The sequence below is a fragment of the Myxine glutinosa genome, unplaced genomic scaffold, assembly GCF_964187855.1.
Source record: "Myxine glutinosa unplaced genomic scaffold, kmMyxGlut1.1 SCAFFOLD_1062, whole genome shotgun sequence".
Classification (NCBI taxonomy): domain Eukaryota; kingdom Metazoa; phylum Chordata; class Myxini; order Myxiniformes; family Myxinidae; genus Myxine; species Myxine glutinosa.
In genome coordinates, this window is record NW_027617157.1 from 50,066 (window position 1) to 73,063 (window position 22,998).

General features: G+C 43.2%; 1 protein-coding gene across 2 annotated transcripts in view; it reads left to right on the forward strand.

Annotated features, from left to right (window-relative positions):
• LOC144889137 (receptor-type tyrosine-protein phosphatase H-like) overlaps positions 1-20,559 on the forward strand; it is a 30,704-nt gene extending 10,145 nt beyond the window's left edge. Inside the window, exons 2-4 of one of the 2 annotated variants that reach the window (XM_078769073.1) lie at positions 17,341-17,604; positions 19,284-19,553; positions 19,876-20,559. In XM_078769073.1, coding sequence (XP_078625199.1) covers positions 17,341-17,604; positions 19,284-19,553; positions 19,876-20,291 — 950 coding nt within the window. In that variant the 3' untranslated portion in view covers positions 20,292-20,559. Of the gene's footprint in view, positions 1-17,340; positions 17,606-19,283; positions 19,554-19,875 lie in introns of both variants that reach the window. The other variant, XM_078769074.1, reaches the window with a different exon arrangement.
• Positions 20,560-22,998: the final 2,439 nt, after the last annotated feature.

A 22,998-nucleotide genomic window follows, 5' to 3' on the forward strand; every position in this document is an offset into this window, starting at 1 on the left:
GAAAACCGCATACGATACCTTGGTGTTGATAAAGAGACTAACCGAACCCGATTCAAGTAGAAAGTTCTGGCATACTTCCTGCAAGCACAAGAGCAAAGTGATGGCAAAAATAAGGTTCTGGAATTTGAAAATGGTATGCAGCAAATGCTAAAGCAAGCCATGGCATGCGATAATGAAGGTGATGCACTACTGCTGGCTAAGGCTGTCAAGATAGTGCGCAAAGATATTGTCAGCTACAAAAGTTTCCACTTTGATGGCGAATTTCCTTCTGGTTGTCAACAAGGATCAGTGCCATCTTCTCTCAAGACCCTTGTGTCTATGCTGTTGAATGGTGCTGACCTGAAAGACCAAGATTCCACAGATTCGCAGGCAAACCTCACACTCTCTCAGACCATTCTCTTCAACTTCAAGAAACATGCTTCGACTTCTGATAAGTGTCGGCATTCCCTGGATACGTAACCACCATTGCCGCTGCAGATCGGAATGAAGATTCACACAGAGATCAGGTCGAAAAAGATCAACACACAGCTACAGTCACGTGAAAAAGTAAGTACACCCCATGTAAAGTTTTGACTTTTTCAACATATTTCAACATACAGCTATTTGATCTTCATTTCAACAATATTGATAGATAAAGGTGAAATAATATAACAAATATCATGAAACATTTACATTTTGTAGTCCATTGTATCTATCTATAATTCCAGTAATCTCTGTGTGTGTGTGTGTGTGTGTGTGTGTTTGTCTGTGACCGCTGTTTCTCGACAACTACCGGTCCGATATACTTGAAACTTGCCAGGTATATTGCTGGGGACCCGAGGATGTGCCTTTTCAAGGTTTCATATTAATCGGAGAAGTAGTTACCGAGCTATGGCGATTTCTTTACCAAACTCCGCAAGCCGTTCGCTTTGGACCAAACCATTTCATGTAAATAGAGGGGGGGGTTCTGTGGTCGTTGCGAATGGACCAAACCATTTCATGTAAATAGAGGGGGGGGTTCTGTGGTCGTTACTGCCACGTGGTTTCAAAGTTTTTTTTTGTTGTTGTTGTTTGCACGCATGGTTTTTTGCACGCACGTACGGGCACCCACGTACGGGCACGTCCTAGTAATTTAAATGAACATAAATGCAAATTTCGCATGTGAAAAAGTAAATACACCCCTACATTTATCACTACTTCAAATACCTAAAATTAGAATCAGGTGCACCAGCTCAGGTGCAAATGATTAGAACATCGTTAGAGAGGATCTTGGAGGAACCTGTCTTATTTAAACCTTCGACATTTAGTTTGGTTTGCTCTTTGTTGTTGAAGGGTATGGCATCACCATGCCTAGATCAAAAGAGCTCTCTGAGGCCTTCAGAAATAAGATTATAGATGCCTACGAGTCTGGGAAGGGATTTAAAAAGATCTCCAAACAATTTCAAATCAATCATTCGACTCTCCGGAAGATCATCTACAAGTGGAGAAGATTCCAAACAACTGCCAACTTGTTCAGGCCAGGCCGCCCCAGCAAGTTCAGCCCGAGAGCAGACCGCAAGATGCTGAAATAAGTCTCTAAGAACCCCAGAATGTCATCACGGGACCTACAGGTAGCTCTTGCCTCTGTTGATGTCAAAGTGCATGAGTCTACCATTATGAAGAGGCTGCACAAATTTCATCTACATGGGAGGTGTGCCAGGAGGAAACCTTTGCTGTCCAGAAAGAACATCAGCGCAAGACTAAACTTTGCCAATGAACACCTAGGCAACGACCAGCACTTCTGGAACAATGTGCTCTGGACAGATGAGTCAAAGTTGGAGCTATTTGGCCACAGCACCAGAAGTCATGTTTGGCGAAAACCAGACAGCATTTGACCACAAGAACCTGATACCAACTGTAAAGCATGGTGGTGGAAATATTATGGCTTGGGGCAGCTTTGCTGCATCAGGGCCTGGGCAGCTCACCATCATAGAATCCACTATGAATTCTTCATTGTGCCATAGGGTGCTTGAGGATAATGTGAGGCCATCTGGCAGAAAGTTGAAGCTCAACCGAAGGTGCACCTTGCAACATGACAATGACCCTAAACATACCAGTAAATCCACCAAGGAATGGCTGAAAAGAAAGAAATGGAGGGTTCTGGAATGGCCAAGTCAAAGCCCGGATCTAAATCCCATCGAGATGTTGTGGGGGGATTTGAAACGAGCTGTGCATGCAAGAAACCCCTCAAGCATCGCACAGCTGAAAGAATTCTGCACGGAGGAGTGGGCAAAAATTTCTCCCAGTCGATGTCAGAGACAGGTAGGCAGTTATAAGAAATGCCTACTTGAGGTTGTTTCTGCCAATGGGGACAATACCACCGATTAGAGCCCAGGGTGTACTTACTTTTTCCACATGCGAAATTTGCATTTATGTTAATTTAAATTATACAATGGACTACAAAATGTAAATGTTTCATGATATTTGTCATATTATATCACTTTTATCTCTCAATATTGTTGAAATGAAGATCAAATAGCTGTATGTTGAAATATGTTGAAAACGTCAAAACTTTACATGGGGTGTACTTACTTTTTCACGTGACTGTATATGACTTGGGTCTCAGGTAATCCACCAAGGAATGGATTACCAAGATGCTGAAAAGATGCTGTCAAGGCTTGTTCAAGATGATATTCATATGTTCATAGCAATGAACATATGATAAGTTCATAGCAATGTCACATTATCCTCAAAACCCACTCCTCCGTGCAGCTATGACAGAGTTCTTCAGATTGAGAGCCAGCTTACGACTGCTGTCTGTGAGAACTTTCAGGACAAAGGAGCTGTGGTTCATGCTCAGCTGTGATGTGGACTGTTTACTGTTGATGCGCTTGACAACTTGGATCACAATCCTTCAAGTACAACTGCTAAGGGGTCATTTCATGGCACAGACATCAGTCTGTTTCAGTTTCCCACTTCATCTAATTTGGAAGAGAAGAAGAATGACATCAGACTGTCTTTGGCTGATACCAAGAATAATCACCAGTTGCCAGACAGCTTCACCACAGTGCCACCACAGTGCTTTGAAGACAGCATAAGTGTCAGTCCCAGAACTGTCAAATGAATCAGCACCAAAAGATGGACAACTGGTAGGTGCACAATTGAAGGAGAAGAGCTGGCTGGAGCATGCTAGACAACAGATGGAGAAAGATGAAGTTGAAAAAGGTGACACTATTACCTGGTCAGCATTCCATGCCTCCATGCAAGATGCATCAGCAGATCAGCACACCACACTTACACAGCTCTTGCACCTCTTCTATGAGAAGGCAGCTATTACAGCTATGATCAAGCATGGAATTAATGTGCTGCATTGAGCTAAATAATTTCTCAATCCTGGACAGATAATAGTTATAGCCTTTGATGTACCACTCTATGCTCTTGCCAGTTCACTCAGTGGAACTGGCCTGACACACACGGAGAGGATAAGTTCATAGCAATGTTTGGTGGCCTGCACATAGAGATGGCAATGTGGAAAACGTATGGGCTACTTGAAGGGATCTGGATGGACCAATGCGCTAACACAAGCTGCCATTGCATCATCAGGCACTGCCAACTCGTTTCTGAAGGCTTCACATCTGACCAGACGAAGGCACACTCACCAGGTGACTGCTTTGACACTGGCAAAGCTCCAGGAGGATATTTTTCTGCACACTGAGGGAACACACAGTGATGAAGCCAAGGAGGCGTGGAGGCAGGAAAAGGTACAGAAGAGTCCAACATTCCAGTACTGGGAAACAGGTCTCAACATGGAACTCCTGGGACTCATCTTCATCAGATCATGCCGTGAGGGGAATTTTCCTCTGTATGTTGAAAGCCTCAAGGCCTTGGTTCCATGGTTCTTCGCTCTAAACCACCACAATTATGCATGGTGGATTTCAATACACATCCGAGACATGGAGAGTCTGCCAGCACTCATTCTCAAAGAGTTTGAGGAGCACAGTCACTGGGTCATCCACAAAACCACTAACAGATTCTCGACCATCCCAATCGACCAAGCCCATGAACAACATAATTAAGCGGTCAAGGGTTGTGGGGGTGCAGTCGGTCTGACTTAAAATCCTTCAGCCTTCAGAAAATGGATGGTCTCAGGGCCTGAACAAGCAAGGTTACTAAAGGAGTTTGAAGAGGACTACCTCCCAAAAGATGAAGACTCAGATTGTGGTTATCATTATGAAGAGGGATTCTCCACACAGAGAAGTTGCAAGGAGCAGGCTGTGAGTCTGGTTCAGGTCATCAATGAGCTGGGAAAACCTTTACTTGATGACAGTGATGAGTTACTGGTACAAGACACATGGAATGTTTTGGATGAATCTGTGGTGAACACGATGTGAACAGTCAATGGAATCACGAGGATCAGTATGCCAAATATTTCAAAGAAGTTATTATTGATCGCACATCCTCCATTCATGAGCTGATTAAGAAGAATGCCCTTCCTCTCTTCAGTTGACCACGGCCAAAATCCAAGACCAAACAAGTGGGAAAGATCTCCCTACTCGAGGATGCTGTTGTTCTGTTCTCTCGCCTGTACATCGTGATGCATTTGATGCACCATTTATCTTCCCTTTTTTTTTTTTTTTTTTTTTTTTTTTTTTTTTTTTTTTTTTTTTTTTTTTTGTATACAATATCGAGGCTCGTGAAAGAGCGAACATTAATTACACAGAAAGACAAACCGACACATAAAACATATAACATAGGGAGCGGTAGACAAGATGGGGAGAGAGGGGGAAGGACACAAACACAACATTTGAGAGCAGGGACCGAGAGACACCGAGAGACAATTCATGATGCTCATCGACTTGGAAGAAACACCTGTATCGGAGTGAACTTGCTTCAGCACTTCAGCACTTCAGCACTTCAACTTCAGCATCTGATGATGGAAAATTGCTCTTTGGAAAGAAATCTGATGAACATTCTGGCCAAAGACACCCACAATGATCCTCCTAATTCCATTGACATGAGCCTTTTTGATGGAGCTGCTGTGGTTCACTTGCTCCCCACTACCAACATTGTGACATTTAATTAGTATGCTGATCGGGTCTTTGTTCCATACATCATAAAACAACTGAAAAACTCCAAAAGAGTTGATTATAGTATGGGGTACATACACCCCCAGCAGCATCACATAATCCAACAGAGAAAAGCGAGGAAAGGGTGTTCAGAGAAAGGTTGCGGGCAAGAAGAAGCTCCCAGGAAACTGGGCCGACTTCTTACGTAACCCAGCCAACAAACGGGAACTGTTTGCATTCCTTCCCAACAAGATTGCCACTGTGGATTGCCCCCTAAGAGAAGGAAATCATCATCACATCTGGAGTCACAGCTATTCTTCGAGGAACTGATCAATCCATGGCACCATGTGATCATGAGGAAGCGGACACCAGGCTGCTGATCCATTTACAGGATGCTCTACAGAATGGCTGTACCAACTGTCTGGTGCACACTGTTGACACGGATGTAGTGGTAGTTCTCATTGGCAAGTTCCATCACCTGATCACCCTGTGCCAAGTTGTGAGCATTTGGGCTGCCTTTGGTACGGGCAAGAACTTTACATATCATCACATCAATGATATCTATAAAGACCTGGGTAGGGAGAAATCCCTGGCCCTCCCTGTCTTTCATAGTTTCATGGAATGCGATACGACATCTGCATTCTTTGGAAGAGGCAATAAGTCAACATGGGAGGCTTGGAACTGCTATCACGATGTGACATGTGCCTTTACCAACATGGCTCTTCGTCCTTACACAGAAATAGAGGTTGGTGCTCAACATTTCCAGCTGCTGGAACGCTTCACTGTTATCCTGTATAAGACCAGTGACCTGCAACATGTGGATGAAGCTGGAAAGGAGCTGTTTTGCCAGAAGGGGAAGACAATGGAGAGACTTCCCCCAACACAGGATGCACTATTGCAGCACACAAAGTGAGTTGCATATCGGGCAGGAATATGGTGCACCAGTGAGCAGATTGAACAACACGTGTCAAGTAGTAGATTTGTTATTGCCTAAAGTTCAGTTATAGACGTTGGGTGCTAATGTGTTATGATTTATATGATGTCTAAAAATGCTATTTCATAAAGTAAATAAAGGGTTTTTGCTTCGTTTTAGTTTTGGATGAGGAAAAGCTTAAAATGAGGTCAGGCTGAACAAATTGTATACGTGTGCTTTTCGAGGCTGGTCGTAAAACCACGCCCACATGCGCTTGTTTTTGCGTAATAGAATGACATGATCGTTAACCATATATATTTTGTTTTAATCTCAGCAACACATGACTCTGTATAAACATGCTTTGGATTACTCATGTACACAAACCCATAAAATATATGGGTTTGTTTGGCTAAGCATACACTCTCCTCTTTGTGAGTTATATTTCTGTTTTCTCGGGGCCCAGAGAAACTATTGGTCCAATGATAAGGAAGGGCTGACTCCCCCGAATGATAACGGTGGGAGGAACCTCTCCCAGTGTTGTTTGTTCCCTCGGAGATTTCCTGATAAAACGTGTCCCTATATAAATGGACTAGGAATCAATGTGTTTTCAGGAAGGCTTGACGTGGCATGTTCTTGCTGTAGATTGCTGTAGACGTCGGCCTCCTCCGGATCCGTATAAGTTGGTTATTAATAAAGCTGCGCCATTTTTCAGGCTATTTGTGGACTTCTTTTGCAAACGAAGAGCTGATTCTTCACAGATGGTACCAGGAGTGGGGTGTCAACAGACGCGGAGGACGGGAAACGGAGCCCGAGGGACAGGAGGAAGGCTGACCTGAGGCCGGCGCCGGCACGTTGATTTGACTAAAGGTGGGAGTTGTTTTATATCAGAGGGCTATTATTCCAAATTCGTACCTTCCTCCCTCGCGCGGGTTCAGTCTCCTTGTCTTCCCCGCTGTCTGCACTCGAACAGAAATTGTAAGTAGAGGCTCATTTAGGCCTCAGAATGGCGTAGCTTTGTTAAAGCCAGGATAAACAAGTAAGGATAGTAAGAGTAACGTTACAATATTTGCGCTGGATAAACATTAAGGGTAAAAAGCTAAGGATAGATTTTGCGCAGGATATCAGTAAGGATTTAACAGGAAGCTTAAAGTTACAGTTAGCACCAGGAGGGGAAAATGAGGTCGGACAGCCATATAGGCTGAAACCAGGTGGCCAAGATTTTTCCAGGAAGGAACAGCCCAGAGACAAGATGGGGTATGCCATTGCATGCCAGGGAACGAAGGGCTGTGGCTAAACTTAGATAGAACTTAAGAGGGCCATAGGAACATGGCCAGTAAAAGGATTTGCGCAGGATATCGGTGAAGATATCGGTGAAGATAACGTTCGGTAAGGGTAACGTTATAACTTAACAAGGGAAGGGGGGAAAGTGAGGTCGAGCCAGGCCGAGAACTTTCCAGGAAGGAACAGCCCAGAGACAAGATGGGGTATGCCATTGCATTGTAGGAATTTGAAGCTTCAGAGCCAAAGGAAGCAAGTTCAGGAAGCAAAGTTCAGGACAAAACAATTAAGGAGGTAGTTAAACAAGTAAAACAGCGAGTGATGCCGCTGGACCAGATACCAGACCAAGAACCCCCACCCCCCCAAGACCTGAGCTCAGTCCCGGGGCTCTAGGCAACACCCCAACACCCCCCGCCCTGCCTCCCCTTTCCACCTCAACCCACCCCCCGTCCAAACCCGTCCCAAAAAATCCTTTTCCTTGAATGAGAGATGTAACATGAATGAGGAATGAATGTATATTGGGATGTTAATTGACGTGTGTGTCTGGCCAATGTGTTTGTCTGTGTGTCATGTGCAAAGCAGAGGGTTTCGGTGTGAAACTTTGTAAGCGATCTGCTCGACTTGGGGGAAATTCAGGCCGGGAATGTCCATTTTAACGTCTATCCGAGAGAACAGGCGAGGTCCTGAACTGAGTCCGGATTTTCATCTGTTTGGGAGTTGTTTGGGAAGCGAATTGATATAAATCGGGTCAGGAAAGCACCCGGAGTGCCCTTGTCGATCTACTGTTGATATGAAGCGGTTTCTTGGAGATGGTTGCAGAATTCGAATCAATATGTGTGGGATGTATCGCTGAGGCAGCTCACCTTTGGAATTGGTGTCATATAGTGCATTTTGGGTCAGAGAGGTCAAGCGTCGGAGATCCTGTTAGCTAGGGATGAGTTCTGACAGCTCAATGTTCTGACAGCTCACTACATGTCAGGTCGTGGATTTGTTATGACAGCACTTTGTTATGACAGCCGACTGCATGTCCCAACGCGAGGTAAACCCCGCCGCGAACGCGAATAGAGCGGCGTGCAGGGAGTGTTGGGATTCGTGTGGAGGCACGAGGGTGCGCGCCAAGACGGGGGGCGGCGTGGCGTCATCGCGTTAAGATGGTAGTGCCAGGTCAATCGGCGATCTCTGAATTTAAATCGGATTTTTGTCATGTGTGTTGTGAAATTAAACGTCTATCCGAGAATCCTGGCTTTATTCGTTTTATTAAAATGTGGTACAAACCTGTGTTTCCGCCGTGCGGCTCCGTGGAAGTTTGGGTAGAGGGATATTGGGTGTTCAGACAGGAGCCAAGCGAGCCGCGAGTCACGGGTGTGCTGTATGAGGTTGCTCAGAGTGCCGGCGATAACTCGCCCACTCTCAGAGGAAGTGTGTGCCCAAATGCATTGTGGGTCATTTCGACTTTGCTGGATGTCGGACGTTCACACGTCAGTATCTTGTCAGAATCTTCTTCTTCATATCATGTCCTTCATCCTTCATCTTCTTGTTAGAATTAGACATGAGTCATGAGCCATGTCGGAATAGTGGCCGGCTGCGACATATATGCCAGGCAATGTCACAGGACGAATACGTTATTTAAGATGGATTTATAAGATGGATAGATGGATGGATTTATTTAGGATGGTTAAATTAAACGATTTCAAGACAGAGTAATTAATTTCCGGAGCCAAATTCCAACAGGAAGTCTTGTTCATACAGTAAGGTACAGTGCGGAGTGGCGGCTGGAAGATGCATCGAAGCATTTGGGATGATCAATGCGCCGGACAAAGGGTATGCTGGCGAACGATGCTGGTAAGGTTGTTATTAAAACACATATGGGTCTGGAGGCAGATAATGTGGGACAAGCTGCCTCACGGGCGCTGCAGGGAGAGTATTTGGAAATTCAATAATTTGAGCAGAAATGTCACGTTTTCAACAGAACGCTGATCCGAGGAAAGAGGAATATCGAGGTTTCAACTGTCGGTATGTGGTGTGGCTTGTGCCAAGGTGTGGGCGCGAGGAGGTGTGTTGATGAAGCGTTGTGCGAACGAGGAAGGATGTGCGATGGGCATTGTGAAGCACGCCTCGTACGGAAGTTCCTGGACGGATTGTGACGGTTGTTGGATTCGTAGAAGTTAGCATTATGCTATGTAGAGCCTCAATAAGGGTCATTTGTCCATTGTCGCCGGACTTGCATTACTTGTGGGATAATAAAGCGCTGGTTACCCCAATTCGAAGTTTGACCTTTTAAAGTTTAGTTGACCTTTGTTCGAGATATGCAAGGGAAAGGTCAGAGGTAATTCACTAACCTTGGAAGAACGACAGGCGGAGTCAGTCTACAGGGTGTTGCTTTAACGACAGGATATAGAACCTAAATCTGGGGAGAATATCGGGACATTATATTGTGGGTAAAACCAAAATCATGTACATAATTAGTGGACAGAGAATACAGTACGCTTGGAATTTAATTTAACCGGGCCGAGCGGTGGGGATTTGAGATGGATTTGAGTCACGTTAAAAATGGAGGACATTTGTGAGGATGAAGAGATGCAAGTAACGTGGATTAAATTGTGGTATCACGAGCTGGGTGCCAGAGATATTGTGGTTATTATAACTCACTGAGTATAGGGGGCGCCGGGCGCACCGAGTACAGATCGGGTTGCATGATGGAGCACGCATGCATGGATTCTGGCTTTGCGAGGCCCCGGATAGAAATTGGCATTTCGATGCTGTGGATTATATTATGCCTGCCCGGAAAGGGGATGTCCTGTGCTGGGGCTGGCGACATGCCTCTGTTATTTGTCTGTCTGTCGGTCTGATTGTAAGTCTTTGGTACTGGGAGGGCTAATTGAGTGCTCAGGCGTCATTGTTCCATGGAGGCAGGAGCTGTGAGTCACAAAATGTAAACGGGAACTTTGTGTAATCATCAAGTTTTTCCATCAAGGAAGGGGTGATGAAAAGTTATTTGTTTTAGTGTGAAGTAGGTTGGTTGCTTACTTGTCACAGTAAGATGAGAGTTGTGTTTTTAAGCTTGGTCTTTGAATGAATTGTTGCTTGGAATGTGTTGATTGGAAAAGTGATTTCTGATCGCTGATCCGATCTGGTTTTGAATTGTTTGATTTAATTTTGAATTGATTGGAGGTAATAAGGAGTTGTGTTGATTTCCTGATTTGAGTTCATCTGGAAACGAAGACAGATGGGATTAATGTGTATATCAGGAACAATTTGGAAAAGAAATATGGATATATGACATTACTAAAATATAACCAAGCAATTGAGAGTTCTTGGGTTAATGGGATATAAATAAATGCATCTACAAGTTGATGGTTTATAAAAATTTAGTTCTGGATGATACTTAAACGATGAACAATGTTGGCAATATACAAAGAATGTGACTTGTTTTTTGGGGGGAAAACATGTGGTTTAAATTTGGTTGGCTAAGTTTTAAAGATGGAGATGTTTCGCAGAACTCTTATGATTATTTACATGAGTGGTGGACTATTCCATGGCGAAGCATTTTTCAGTTTTTATGATTAAGGTTTAAGGTCTTTATGATCTGTTTAGTGTATTTTTCAAAGGAGAGGGTTTTGGTCAATGATGATGCCAAGATTCCGGATGTGGATACTGGGAAACCATCGATGTTGGGGGGAATGAAGATTAATTCAGATTTAGCGTAGTTAAGTTCGAGGAAGCTGATCTGAAGCTAGAATTTTATTTCAGTTAGGCAGTTTGTCAGGATAGAGTGGGTGGTGGTGGAGCACGATTTGGTGGAGATGAAAAAGCTGGATGTCATCGGTGAAGCAGTGGAATTGGAGACCATGGTGCATTGGCTATGGTGCATGACGGATTAAGTGACCAAGGGGGGATAGGTACAGGACGAAGAGGAGGGGGCCAAGAACTGAACCTTGGGGGACACCTTAAGGGGGAGTGAATTGTGGTGATTAAGCTGTTGTAGATGCTGTCAATTTTGCTTTGGATGAATGGTCCAGGAAGGAAGGAGGGTGCAGGTGGCACCAGGTGTGAGTGAACAGGTGTGCACCAACAGGTGTGTGGAGCAAGGTGGTGGTATCCAGGGAGCTGAGGAGTTTGTTCACGTTGTAAAGTTTGTTTATTTAGTTTGTTTATTGTAGAGAAGAGTGCTTTTGGGATTCCGGAGCCAGAGTGGATAATTTGAGAGTAGTAGGTGGTCCATGTGAAGCTTGGGGGTGAACTAATTTGGGTTTAATAGGCACAAGCTGGTCTAAACAGGGTGAGGAGGATGGCGTGATTGATGATGTCAAAGGAGGCGTCGAGGTGAGGAGGATGAAAATGTTGAGGTTGCCGGCGTCAGAGGAGAGAGAAGGTCGCTGGTGATTTTGAGGAGAGCAGTTTCAGTACTGTGGCTGGAGCAGAATCCGGATTGGGATGTTTCATACAGGTTATTGGCAGAGTGGTGATGTTTGAGTTGAGTGGCCACAGCACGTTCCAAAAAAAAATTTTTGACAGAAAGGGTAGATTGGAGATGGGTCTGAAGTTATTTAGGGTGTCAGGGTTTAGTCCAGGGTTTTTCCAGAATGGGGGTGAAGTTTCACGAGTTTTGGGGAAATCGGTATGTGAAGCTGGATTAAGTTGGAACTGCTTGATGAGCCATGGAGATGGATTGGGTTTTGTTGTTGGTTGTCTGGGTGTTCGGTTGTTGCATTGCCAAAGGTTTCTGTGTGGTGGACACACTCGTTGGCTGTTGTCTTGTGTGACGTGGATGGAGATGTATGTGGCTGTGTGTGGCTGCCTGGAGGGGAAGGCGGCTACAGTGGTTGATATTGGTTGTGGGTTGTCCGGGGTGCTTCGATTTGCATAAGGGGTGAAGATTGGGATATTACATTATTTTGAGTAAGTATTGGCATAAGTAATTACAGAAGTAATTATGAGTTATTATGAGTAATTAGTGGTATGAGTATTAGTTATGAGTTCCAGGTGTTGAGCTAGTTATGCTAGTTATCCAGCTAGTTATGAGTAAGTGATTATTTTAGTAAAATTACATGTTTCGCTGTGTTGTGGATCTGGGGACAAGCTAGTTTGATGGGTACCCTGGGGTCTTCAGCGTGTCTATGTGTTTGGCTGTCTGTCACACCGGACTCTTGAATGGGTTTTCATGAGACGAATTGCAGACATAACAGTGAGAATCTATTGTGAGCGAATCACAGTGGGTGAGGAAAACATTGTGTGTGACCAGACACCAGAACTGACCAGAATTGAAATTGGAAGTAGACCAGGTTATTTCTATTATTTGTTTATTCGTGAAAATAAATAAATAATAGGGGGAGGTTAATGGAGGTTAATGGTGGTTTGTGTTTGTGTTAATGGAGGTTAAAGGTGGTTGGTTTGTGTTAATTCTAGTGGAAACTCTCGCTGAAGTAATTTTCGTTTATTTTTATTTTTTGATTCGATTTGAGAGTTGAGATGATTGATTTTTTATTAATTTTATAATTTTATTTTTATTGATGTTGGAAACAGGTAATGGGATGCTGAGAGAAGGATGGAATTTAATTTGAATTGGACTGGATTAAATGGGATTGAATTTAAAAATTGAATATTGAATAAAATTGGATCCACTTGGAAAAAAGTGGATTAGGAAATTGGAGACCTGTAGACCAGGCGCTCCCAGGAGACTTGTGGATCAGGTGTTCCACCAGAGGAAAAAGACCAGGTGTTCGTGGAGCACTTCACCCGCAAGAACGCCTTGGAACCAAGGTGGAAGGGACCAGTCCAGGTGTTGCTGACTACACCAACGGCAGTCTTTTGCGAGGGCAAGACTTCGTGGATCCACGCCACGCACTGTAAGTTGGCCATACAAGCACCAGACACCACACCCCCAGAACACAGTAAGGATGGGCCTAATCATAGGTACAATACTATTGATAGCGACAGCAGCTAGGGGAAACTCCGATTCCAATAGATGCGAAAACGAAACCCGACACCTCACCGTAACATGGGGACAAAGAGTATCACCACCATGTTTCGAACAGAAAGCCCTGCACACAAATTGGGTGAACGTAAAATGGCTAGCACTGTCGGCAGGGCCTGGACGCGTTGGCATGATACTACAAAAGCAACGAGAGTTCCGGGAAGACGGGCAAGCTAGCATTAAGACCTTGGCCCAACCAGGATACAAATGGGGAACCCCTGATTTTAAGCTACAAACACGCACGCGCCTAGAGAAAGGCATGACTATGCAGGTCCGGTGCAGCGTCTGGACCCCTGGCGCGGCCGGTGGCGAAAAGAACTACATACGATGCAACGAATACATACTCACGCCACACCCCCAGAATAAGGCCCCAAAGAGGGGGGAAAACACATATTGGAAAGTGGCCAGGGAGGTGGCAACAATTCAAAATAGGACACACCGCTGGTCGTGCATGCGCTTTCCCCAAGCAGGCACCACAGGAATACACATGATAGTGCTACCTCTGTCCCTCAATGACCTCTGCTCACAACCTATCGATTCCCCATGTTTAGTCACCACGCTGGAAAGAGAAGGGGTTGACAACGGCAAGAGTTGCAATCGACAATTTAATTATCGCCCGTCAATGATTGCCCATGTGGCCGAGAGGCCTGCCCCGTCTGGGTCAAACCACAGAAAGGGAGGGTCTGCCTCCAGGGTTCCGGCCACTTGCGTATGGGAGAATCAGAATGCGCCTACACTCTCCCCGGGAAGCTGGGACAAGGGAGCTCGGGGATTACATTACGAATAGTACTGCAAGATAAACACAACCACAACATAACGGCTATAACATTCTCTAGGGGGGTTAGTAGGATTAATGGGGTGGTAAAGGGACTCCAGTGCTTATCCACCCACCTGGTCCCACCCCATGGGACAATGTTTATATGCGGCGACAAGGCTTACCCCTATTTACCAAATAATTGGGGGGGCACATGTTATCTGGGTTCAGTCCTTCCTGACGTTGAGATACTGGATGAGCTAGACCCAAAGTCCTTGGACAGGCGTTATAAGAGGTCAGTCATGAACGAAGATGGAACCACTAAACTACACGGGAGCCTAGGGGAAAAGGTGTTTGGTTTCTTCTTCCCAGGAGCGGGCACAGTCATGGATAGTTTCCGGATAGACAAATTGGCTTTGGCCCTAGAAAAGGTGGCAAACGACACCGCTACGGCTCATGACATACTATTGGATCGATCGGATCGCGCGCGAAAATTCTTATACATTTAGCTGGCTCACTGACTGGTTCCAGGGATGGACGGGCACCATAGTGAAGTGGTTATTGACCGCACTGGCTGTGATAATCGGGGTAGTAATTTGGGGGGCACTAATGAAATCTCTAGTCCTCCTCTGTATGAGAAAGTATTTTACAGGATGGAAAGTGAAGAAGCCGCCGACAACAACTATGGCTCTGACCACAGAGGCCGTCGACCTGAACGGGTCCTTCAACAAGGCAGTTGCGACCGGCGCTCCAGAAAATTGCATTGAATTTTGTGGCAACTGTGATACTTGTGTGGATCCCATGTGGGAACTGGCTGCTGCCTGTAACGGTGTATGTGATGACTGTGATACTTGTGCTATAAACCCCTTGCGTGTACTGGCTAACGCTGCTTATGTATTACAAGCTGACAGCTGCACGCCCCCTTCCGACCCAACTATGGATCTGATTGCGACACTGGGTCTGGCGGTTGAGGGACCCGACGTGGATATCCTAGACCCGCAAGCCGACCAGGCGCCCATGGGAGACTTTGACATAAAGGAAGTCCCTCTCTTTTCTTCAAATGTTTCGGATCTCTTTGATCCAAATGTTTCGGATCTCTTTGATCCACATGTTGCGGATCTCTTTGCTTCAAGTGATTCGGATTCGGATTTTTACGCTCTGTACCCTGACCAGGAAATTGAGACACAAGATACTGACGACATTTTGTATTCCCCAGAACAGCAACACGTGAGGGACCTCATGGGCATGACCGTTGATTAACTTCGAAGATCTGCAAGGACTGGGTCTGCAAAGGGTGGGGGGAGCCAGTTCCGCAGGGGAAGTGATGCACCCTCTGGCGGAGCAGAACCTCATCTGGACCAGACCTCTTCGTTGTGGATCCGAAACGTTAATGGACTTTCATGTTCTGAGCCCTCAGGCTCCGAGCACGCACCACACGACACGTTCGCCAAATGCACGGGCGAGGCGCTTTGGGCGCACGATATGCCCTTGGGAGATACCCGCATTACACAATTATTTTTTCAATACCCGCATTACACAATTATTTTTCAATAAAGCCCGATGTGGCACGTTGTCTCTTAAGATACTTTGTCTCGACGAGACAAGAGGAAGGAATGTCAAGTAGTAGATTTGTTATTGCCTAAAGTTCAGTTATAGACGTTGGGTGCTAATGTGTTATGATTTATATGATGTCTAAAAATGCTATTTCATAAAGTAAATAAAGGGTTTTTGCTTCGTTTTAGTTTTGGATGAGGAAAAGCTTAAAATGAGGTCAGGCTGAACAAATTGTATACGTGTGCTTTTCGAGGCTGGTCGTAAAACCACGCCCACATGCGCTTGTTTTTGCGTAATAGAATGACATGATCGTTAACCATATATATTTTGTTTTAATCTCAGCAACACATGACTCTGTATAAACATGCTTTGGATTACTCATGTACACAAACCCATAAAATATATGGGTTTGTTTGGCTAAGCATACACTCTCCTCTTTGTGAGTTATATTTCTGTTTTCTCGGGGCCCAGAGAAACTATTGGTCCAATGATAAGGAAGGGCTGACTCCCCCGAATGATAACGGTGGGAGGAACCTCTCCCAGTGTTGTTTGTTCCCTCGGAGATTTCCTGATAAAACGTGTCCCTATATAAATGGACTAGGAATCAATGTGTTTTCAGGAAGGCTTGACGTGGCATGTTCTTGCTGTAGATTGCTGTAGACGTCGGCCTCCTCCGGATCCGTATAAGTTGGTTATTAATAAAGCTGCGCCATTTTTCAGGCTATTTGTGGACTTCTTTTGCAAACGAAGAGCTGATTCTTCACACACGCACCTACTCCAGAGGGTTGGGGTGGACCCTCGATGAGGACAGCCATTAATGGGTTCCTGTGTCAAACTGTTACCCGTGGTCTCCAGGGCCTGCAGTGAAATGGTCAAATGTAGTTGCGAGATTCAAAGTGGATGTGGAGCTCGGTGCGCATGCAGAAAGGCAAGTTGGAAGTGCACTGAACTCTGCAGTTGTCACTTTGAGAAGTCGGCTGGGAATAAAATGCATGGGCAGTGGGGTGTGATGACAATATGCCGTCGCATTTACAGTTGATTTAGTTACAGTCCTTGCAGTATTTTCAGTGACTATGGTACATTAACAGTATTCTGTTTTATTTTTTTTTCAAGTTTTATGTTCAGTTTCTTTTTTGTATTAATAAATATCGTGTGTTGCTTTTCTAAATGGTATAGTTGTATTCCTTGACCCAGAAAATGTATGTTTAGACACCAAGATTGTGATCCGAAGTGGCTTAGAAGCTGAGATATTGGAAGATATAGGTTTTTACACGGTGGTAATCTTGGAAATCCAAGATGGCCGCCATAATGTATTCGGAAGAAGTGGTTCCTATCAAAAATGGAAAGCTAAGGTAACGGGTAACATGTGGGAAAAAATTGGCGCTTTTGTCCGGAACGGCCATATCCATCTTAAATCCGGTCTGAAGCTGCCTGACTATTTGGCCTTGTAAAGGGTGAGCTCGGTTAAAAAAAACATTCAAGTTCAAAATGCATGTATAATCGAAGTTCGGGTGGGGAGAGCGATTGTGGGACATTCAAGGCCAATTTAGGAATATCAAGGAGGATTTGAATGAGAAGAAATGTCCAAAACCCCAGATCAAGGTCGTCTTCAGATAAAAATGGAATGGACCAGTTCCTTAAAGTTTAGTGATGACGTCAAACAATTTATATAGTTCAATGTTGGTACTAAAGTTAGACATAATTGTGTCTGCTTTTAATGTTTCATCTTCATGTAAAATGTGAATTGTTTCGTGAAACAAGAAACACTTCAATTTATTGTTCAAGTATAAATAAAAAAAACGTGTCCATCCCTCTCCTCCTATCCCTTAACCCCATTTCACAGATGGCTGTATACCTGCTCAGCTAAAAGTGGTTTCATATAGCCCAACATCAGTGACCCTCAGCTGGATTGTACCAAATGACCTCAACAACACACACCTCAGCTTTGTGTCTTTGTTCTCCTCTGGAAAAGAAATTCAAAACCACACAACGAAGAACAAGGAAATAACAATCACAGGACTTTCACCATTCACAAAATACAATGTGTCCATCTCTTCTCTGTGTGACGGCACAGAAAGCATTCCTGCCAGGATTGATGTGCAAACAGGTATATACACAGAACATGTACACACATTGATGTTAATGTTTAATTTGGTGACAAAGAATCTTACTATAATTCACCAAATGTCTGTCTGTCCGTGACATTTGGTGAATTATAGTAAGATGTCTGTCTGTCCGTTCGAAGGCACCGTAAAAACTGCTCAACCGATCGCAAAGATATTTTGGGTGGATAATCCTGGGATCCCCGGGAGTAAAATAGGCTATTTCGTTTTCCCAATTTCAGCTTTAGTCTCCAGCATTCTCAGGTTTGGACTCCCGCATAACATTCGCGTTTGCATAACGTTCATTGTGACGTCTTCTTACGTCGAGCAACGGTACCCGCTCTATGGGCGGGGCTTCAATTGGGAGGCCCAAATTAAAAGGCTAAATATCGGAAATTGAAGGCTTTTTTTTATTGTCAACGATTTTTTTAAACATCCGTTAAATCTCGATCTGTGCAGCCGTTTGTGCGACACCCGGGAAAATAACGTCATGCGGGAGCAAGTATCAGCAGGATGTGGCAGTGTGGGAGTCCACGTTTGCACCGATCGCTGCACCGTGTGCCGCACAAACGACTGCACCGATCGCTGCACGGCTGCATCGATCGGATGTGGCATGAAGGAGGATCTGCACTTCGGCATGAAGGAGGATCAGATTTAACAGATCGCTGTCTCCATTGATCTTGCCAGGGCTGTAACACCTCTCGGCTCAAAATCCTTTTAACTGTTGATTTGGTACAGTTACACGTATCGGGAATTTGGTACCCGTATCGGGAGTACATACGACATAGCGATTGTGAACACGATTATCGATCATGATCATAGTGCATCGATCACAATTTGAAACATGATGGAATAATATTTACCGACATGAACAGTGTTGTGGCTTTTATTGAAATTCTAAAGATACTGTTTCGATTTTGATGGTTTGCGTGTGATATGATTCAACGGATGTTTATATGAATCGTTTAAAAATAAAAATAAAAAAAGCCTTCAATTTCTGATATTTTGCCATCGTCATATGCAGATTCGCCACGGTCCCACGATCGATGTTTCTGTACGTGAACGCACCCGTTTGTTTGCGAACAGGTACGTTTTTCATTGAAGTCCTTCACGAACTTGCTGTCCATGTCTGACGTGCGACTGAAGGTGCTACAGGAATGTGGAATTTATTGGTTTCATGCTTTAGCATTCACCGTATCTGCATTGCCTGTTTGCACCTGGCCTCCCACCCGTGCGTGGCACGGGTATTTCTCTTGTGTGTGTAAACTGTAACCCAAGGCAAATAAACCGCTTTGATAAAACCGACACTCTGGATTATTTATAGAGCATGGTGCATCATCTGATCTGATCATCATTGTGCTCTCCTTATGGATCTTTCAAGAGAAGAGTAAGCATCATTGATAATAGCAGGGCAGCAGTGAGGTGGAAAATGGTTTCAGGTCACCACTTTTGTCCACAAATTCTGTTTCATCCACTTAATTTGTTTCATTTAGTTTTTGATTCCATGTGCTCGAATCTGTTATTGTGCAGTGAACATTTATGACATAATTCGGTTACCTGTGAAAGTGCATACAGGTGGCTTGTTTTCATCATAATTCCGGTCGGACTTTCATGAATCATAAAATATGGAATGACTGGGCAAGTCAAGATGGTTGTGTAAACACGAGGCTCCTCTGTATTGCAGGTCCTCCTTCACCTCCAATGAATCTCACGGTGGTTGAACAGGATGTTGGTTTTGCCTTTGTGAGATGGGCAGCACCAAACGATCCCAACAAAGACAACTACACCTATGACGTGACTTGGTATCAATATGAAAACCGGATGAATTCCAGAACTGTGCACGGTACAGAAATTAACATTACAAGACTTACAAATGGAGAGAATTGCACGGTGAATGTAACTTCCTCCTACGGGAACAAATCCAGCCTTCCTGCAACAATTACTTTCACTGCAGGTATTGTTCATTCTCACTGAAGTCACAAAGTATTTGTGAGATTCCAGCTTTTTTTAGACACACGACACATTCTTCGTGTTTGGATGAAACATATTAACATTATTTTAAATTACATATTATGTCCTTAGAAGGTCATTTTGTGGAATTGAATTTGATGCTGAGACAATTTCCTGACTATGATCCTTGTTTCAATTACTAACTTTAGAAGAGCTGAGATGTTCAAGATGGAAAAATATTTCACAATATCCCGCTCAATTATGTCATGATTGAAGTTGAATATATCGAATTGTCCAAATATAAAGTCTCTTTACATTTCCCACAGTTCCCTGTGGTGGAAAAGTGCGAGCAGAAGGCTGGCTCTCATCCCCTGGATATCCTCAAAACATGTATTTGTACATGGACTGTGTTTGGGACATCGAAGCTCCTCTTGGACACGTTGTGGTACTCACCGTGGTGGATCTGAATTACTATTATTATTATTCATCATCCCAGTGTTACCGGACCTGGCTTGCTGTCGGATACAATCAGACATCAGACAGAGACGTCACAATGTGCCGTTATTCAGACGTTGGACGAAGAATTATATCGATAACCAACACGCTGCGGCTATTCTATCATGCAATACCATTCAACGTCACTTTATCTTCCCAAGGTAACCTTTTTACTTGTTGTCCAGTCATTGATATCAAGTTCATCGTTTACTCCCCAGATTACGCCTCCAAATCTCCTCAGCTTTGATCTTTATCACAATTATTACCCCAAAATCTCCTCTGCTTTGATCTTTATCACAATTATTACCCCAAAATCTCCTCAGCTTTGATCTTTATCACAATTATTACCCCAAAATCTCCTCTGCTTTGATCTTTATCACAATTATTACCCCAAAATCTCCGCTGCTTTTATCTTTATCACAATTATTACCACAAAATCTCCTCTGCTTTGATCGTTATCACAATTATTACCACAAAATCTCCTCTGCTTTGATCGTTATCACAATTATTACCACAAAATACCCTCTACTTTGATCTTTATCACAATTATTACCCCAAAATCTCCGCTGCTTTGATCTTCATCACAATTATTACCCCAAAATCCCCTCTACTTTGATCTTTATCACAATTATTACCCCAAAATCTCCTCTGCTTTGATCGTTATCACAATTAATACCACAAAATCTCCGCTGCTTTGATCTTTATCACAATTATTACCCCAAAATCCCCTCTGCTTTGATCGTTATCACAATTATTACCCCAAAATCTCCTCTGCTTTGATCTTTATCACAATTATTACCCCAAAATCCCCTCTGCTTTGATCTTTATCACAATTATTACCCCAAAATCTCCTCTGCTTTGATCTTTATCACAATTATTACCCCAAAATCTCCTCTGCTTTGATCTTTATCACAATTATTACCCCAAAATCCCCTCTGCTTTGATCTTTATCACAATTATTACCCCAAAATCTCCTCTGCTTTGATCTTTATCACAATTATTACCCCAAAATCTCCTCTGCTTTGATCTTTATCACAATTATTACCCCAAAATCTCCTGTGCTTTGATCGTTATCACAATTATTGCCTCCAAATCTCCTGTGCTTTGATCTTTATCACAATTATTACCCCAAAATCTCCTCTGCTTTGATCTTTATCACAATTATTACCCCAAAATCCCCTCTGCTTTGATCTTTATCACAATTATTACCCCAAAATCTCCTCTGCTTTGATCGTTATCACAATTATTACCCCAAAATCTCCTCTGCTTTGATCTTTATCACAATTATTACCCCAAAATCTCCTCTGCTTTGATCTTTATCACAATTATTACCCCAAAATCTCCTCTGCTTTGAACTTTATCACAATTATTACCCCAAAATCTCCTCTGCTTTAATCTTTATCACAATTATTACCCCAAAATCTCCTCTGCTTTGATCTTTATCACAATTATTGCCTCCAAATCTCCTCTGCTTTGATCTTTATCACAATTATTACCCCAAAATCTCCTCTGCTTTGATCTTTATCACAATTATTACCCCAAAATCTCCTCTGCTTTGATCTTTATCACAATTATTACCCCAAAATCTCCTCTGCTTTGATCTTTATCACAATTATTACCCCAAAATCCCCTCTGCTTTGATCTTTATCACAATTATTACCCCAAAATCTCCTCTGCTTTGATCGTTATCACAATTATTACCCCAAAATCTCCTCTGCTTTGATCTTTATCACAATTATTGCCTCCAAATCTCCTCTGCTTTGATCTTTATCACAATTATTACCCCAAAATCTCCTCTGCTTTGATCTTTATCACAATTATTACCCCAAAATCTCCTCTGCTTTGATCTTTATCACAATTATTACCCCAAAATCTCCTCTGCTTTGATCTTTATCACAATTATTGCCCCAAAATCTCCTCTGCTTTGATCTTTATCACAATTATTGCCTCCAAATCTCCTCTGCTTTGATCTTTATCACAATTATTACCCCAAAATCTCCTCTGCTTTGATCTTTATCACAATTATTACCCCAAAATCTCCTCTGCTTTGATCTTTATCACAATTATTACCCCAAAATCTCCTCTGCTTTGATCTTTATCACAATTATTGCCCCAAAATCTCCTCTGCTTTGATCTTTATCACAATTATTGCCTCCAAATCTCCTCTGCTTTGATCTTTATCACAATTATTACCCCAAAATCTCCTCTGCTTTGATCTTTATCACAATTATTACCCCAAAATCTCCTCTGCTTTGATCTTTATCACAATTATTACCCCAAAATCTCCTCTGCTTTGATCTTTATCACAATTATTGCCCCAAAATCTCCTCTGCTTTGATCTTTATCACAATTATTACCCCAAAATCTCCTCTGCTTTGATCTTTATCACAATTATTACCCCAAAATCTCCTCTGCTTTGATCTTTATCACAATTATTACCCCAAAATCTCCTCTGCTTTGATCTTTATCACAATTATTACCCCAAAATCTCCTCTGCTTTGATCTTTATCACAATTATTACCCCAAAATCTCCTCTGCTTTGATCTTTATCACAATTATTACCCCAAAATCTCCTCTGCTTTGATCTTTATCACAATTATTACCCCAAAATCTCCTCTGCTTTGATCTTTATCACAATTATTACCCCAAAATCTCCTCTGCTTTGATCTTTATCACAATTATTACCCCAAACCTCCTCTGCTTTGATCGTTATCACAATTATTACCCCAAAATCTCCTCTGCTTTGATCTTTATCACAATTATTACCCCAAAATCTCCTCTGCTTTGATCTTTATCACAATTATTACCCCAAAATCTCCTCTGCTTTGATCTTTATCACAATTATTGCCCCAAAATCTCCTCTGCTTTGATCGTTATCACAATTATTACCACAAAATCTCCGCTGCTTTGATCTTTATCACAATTATTACCCCAAAATCTCTGCTGCTTTGATC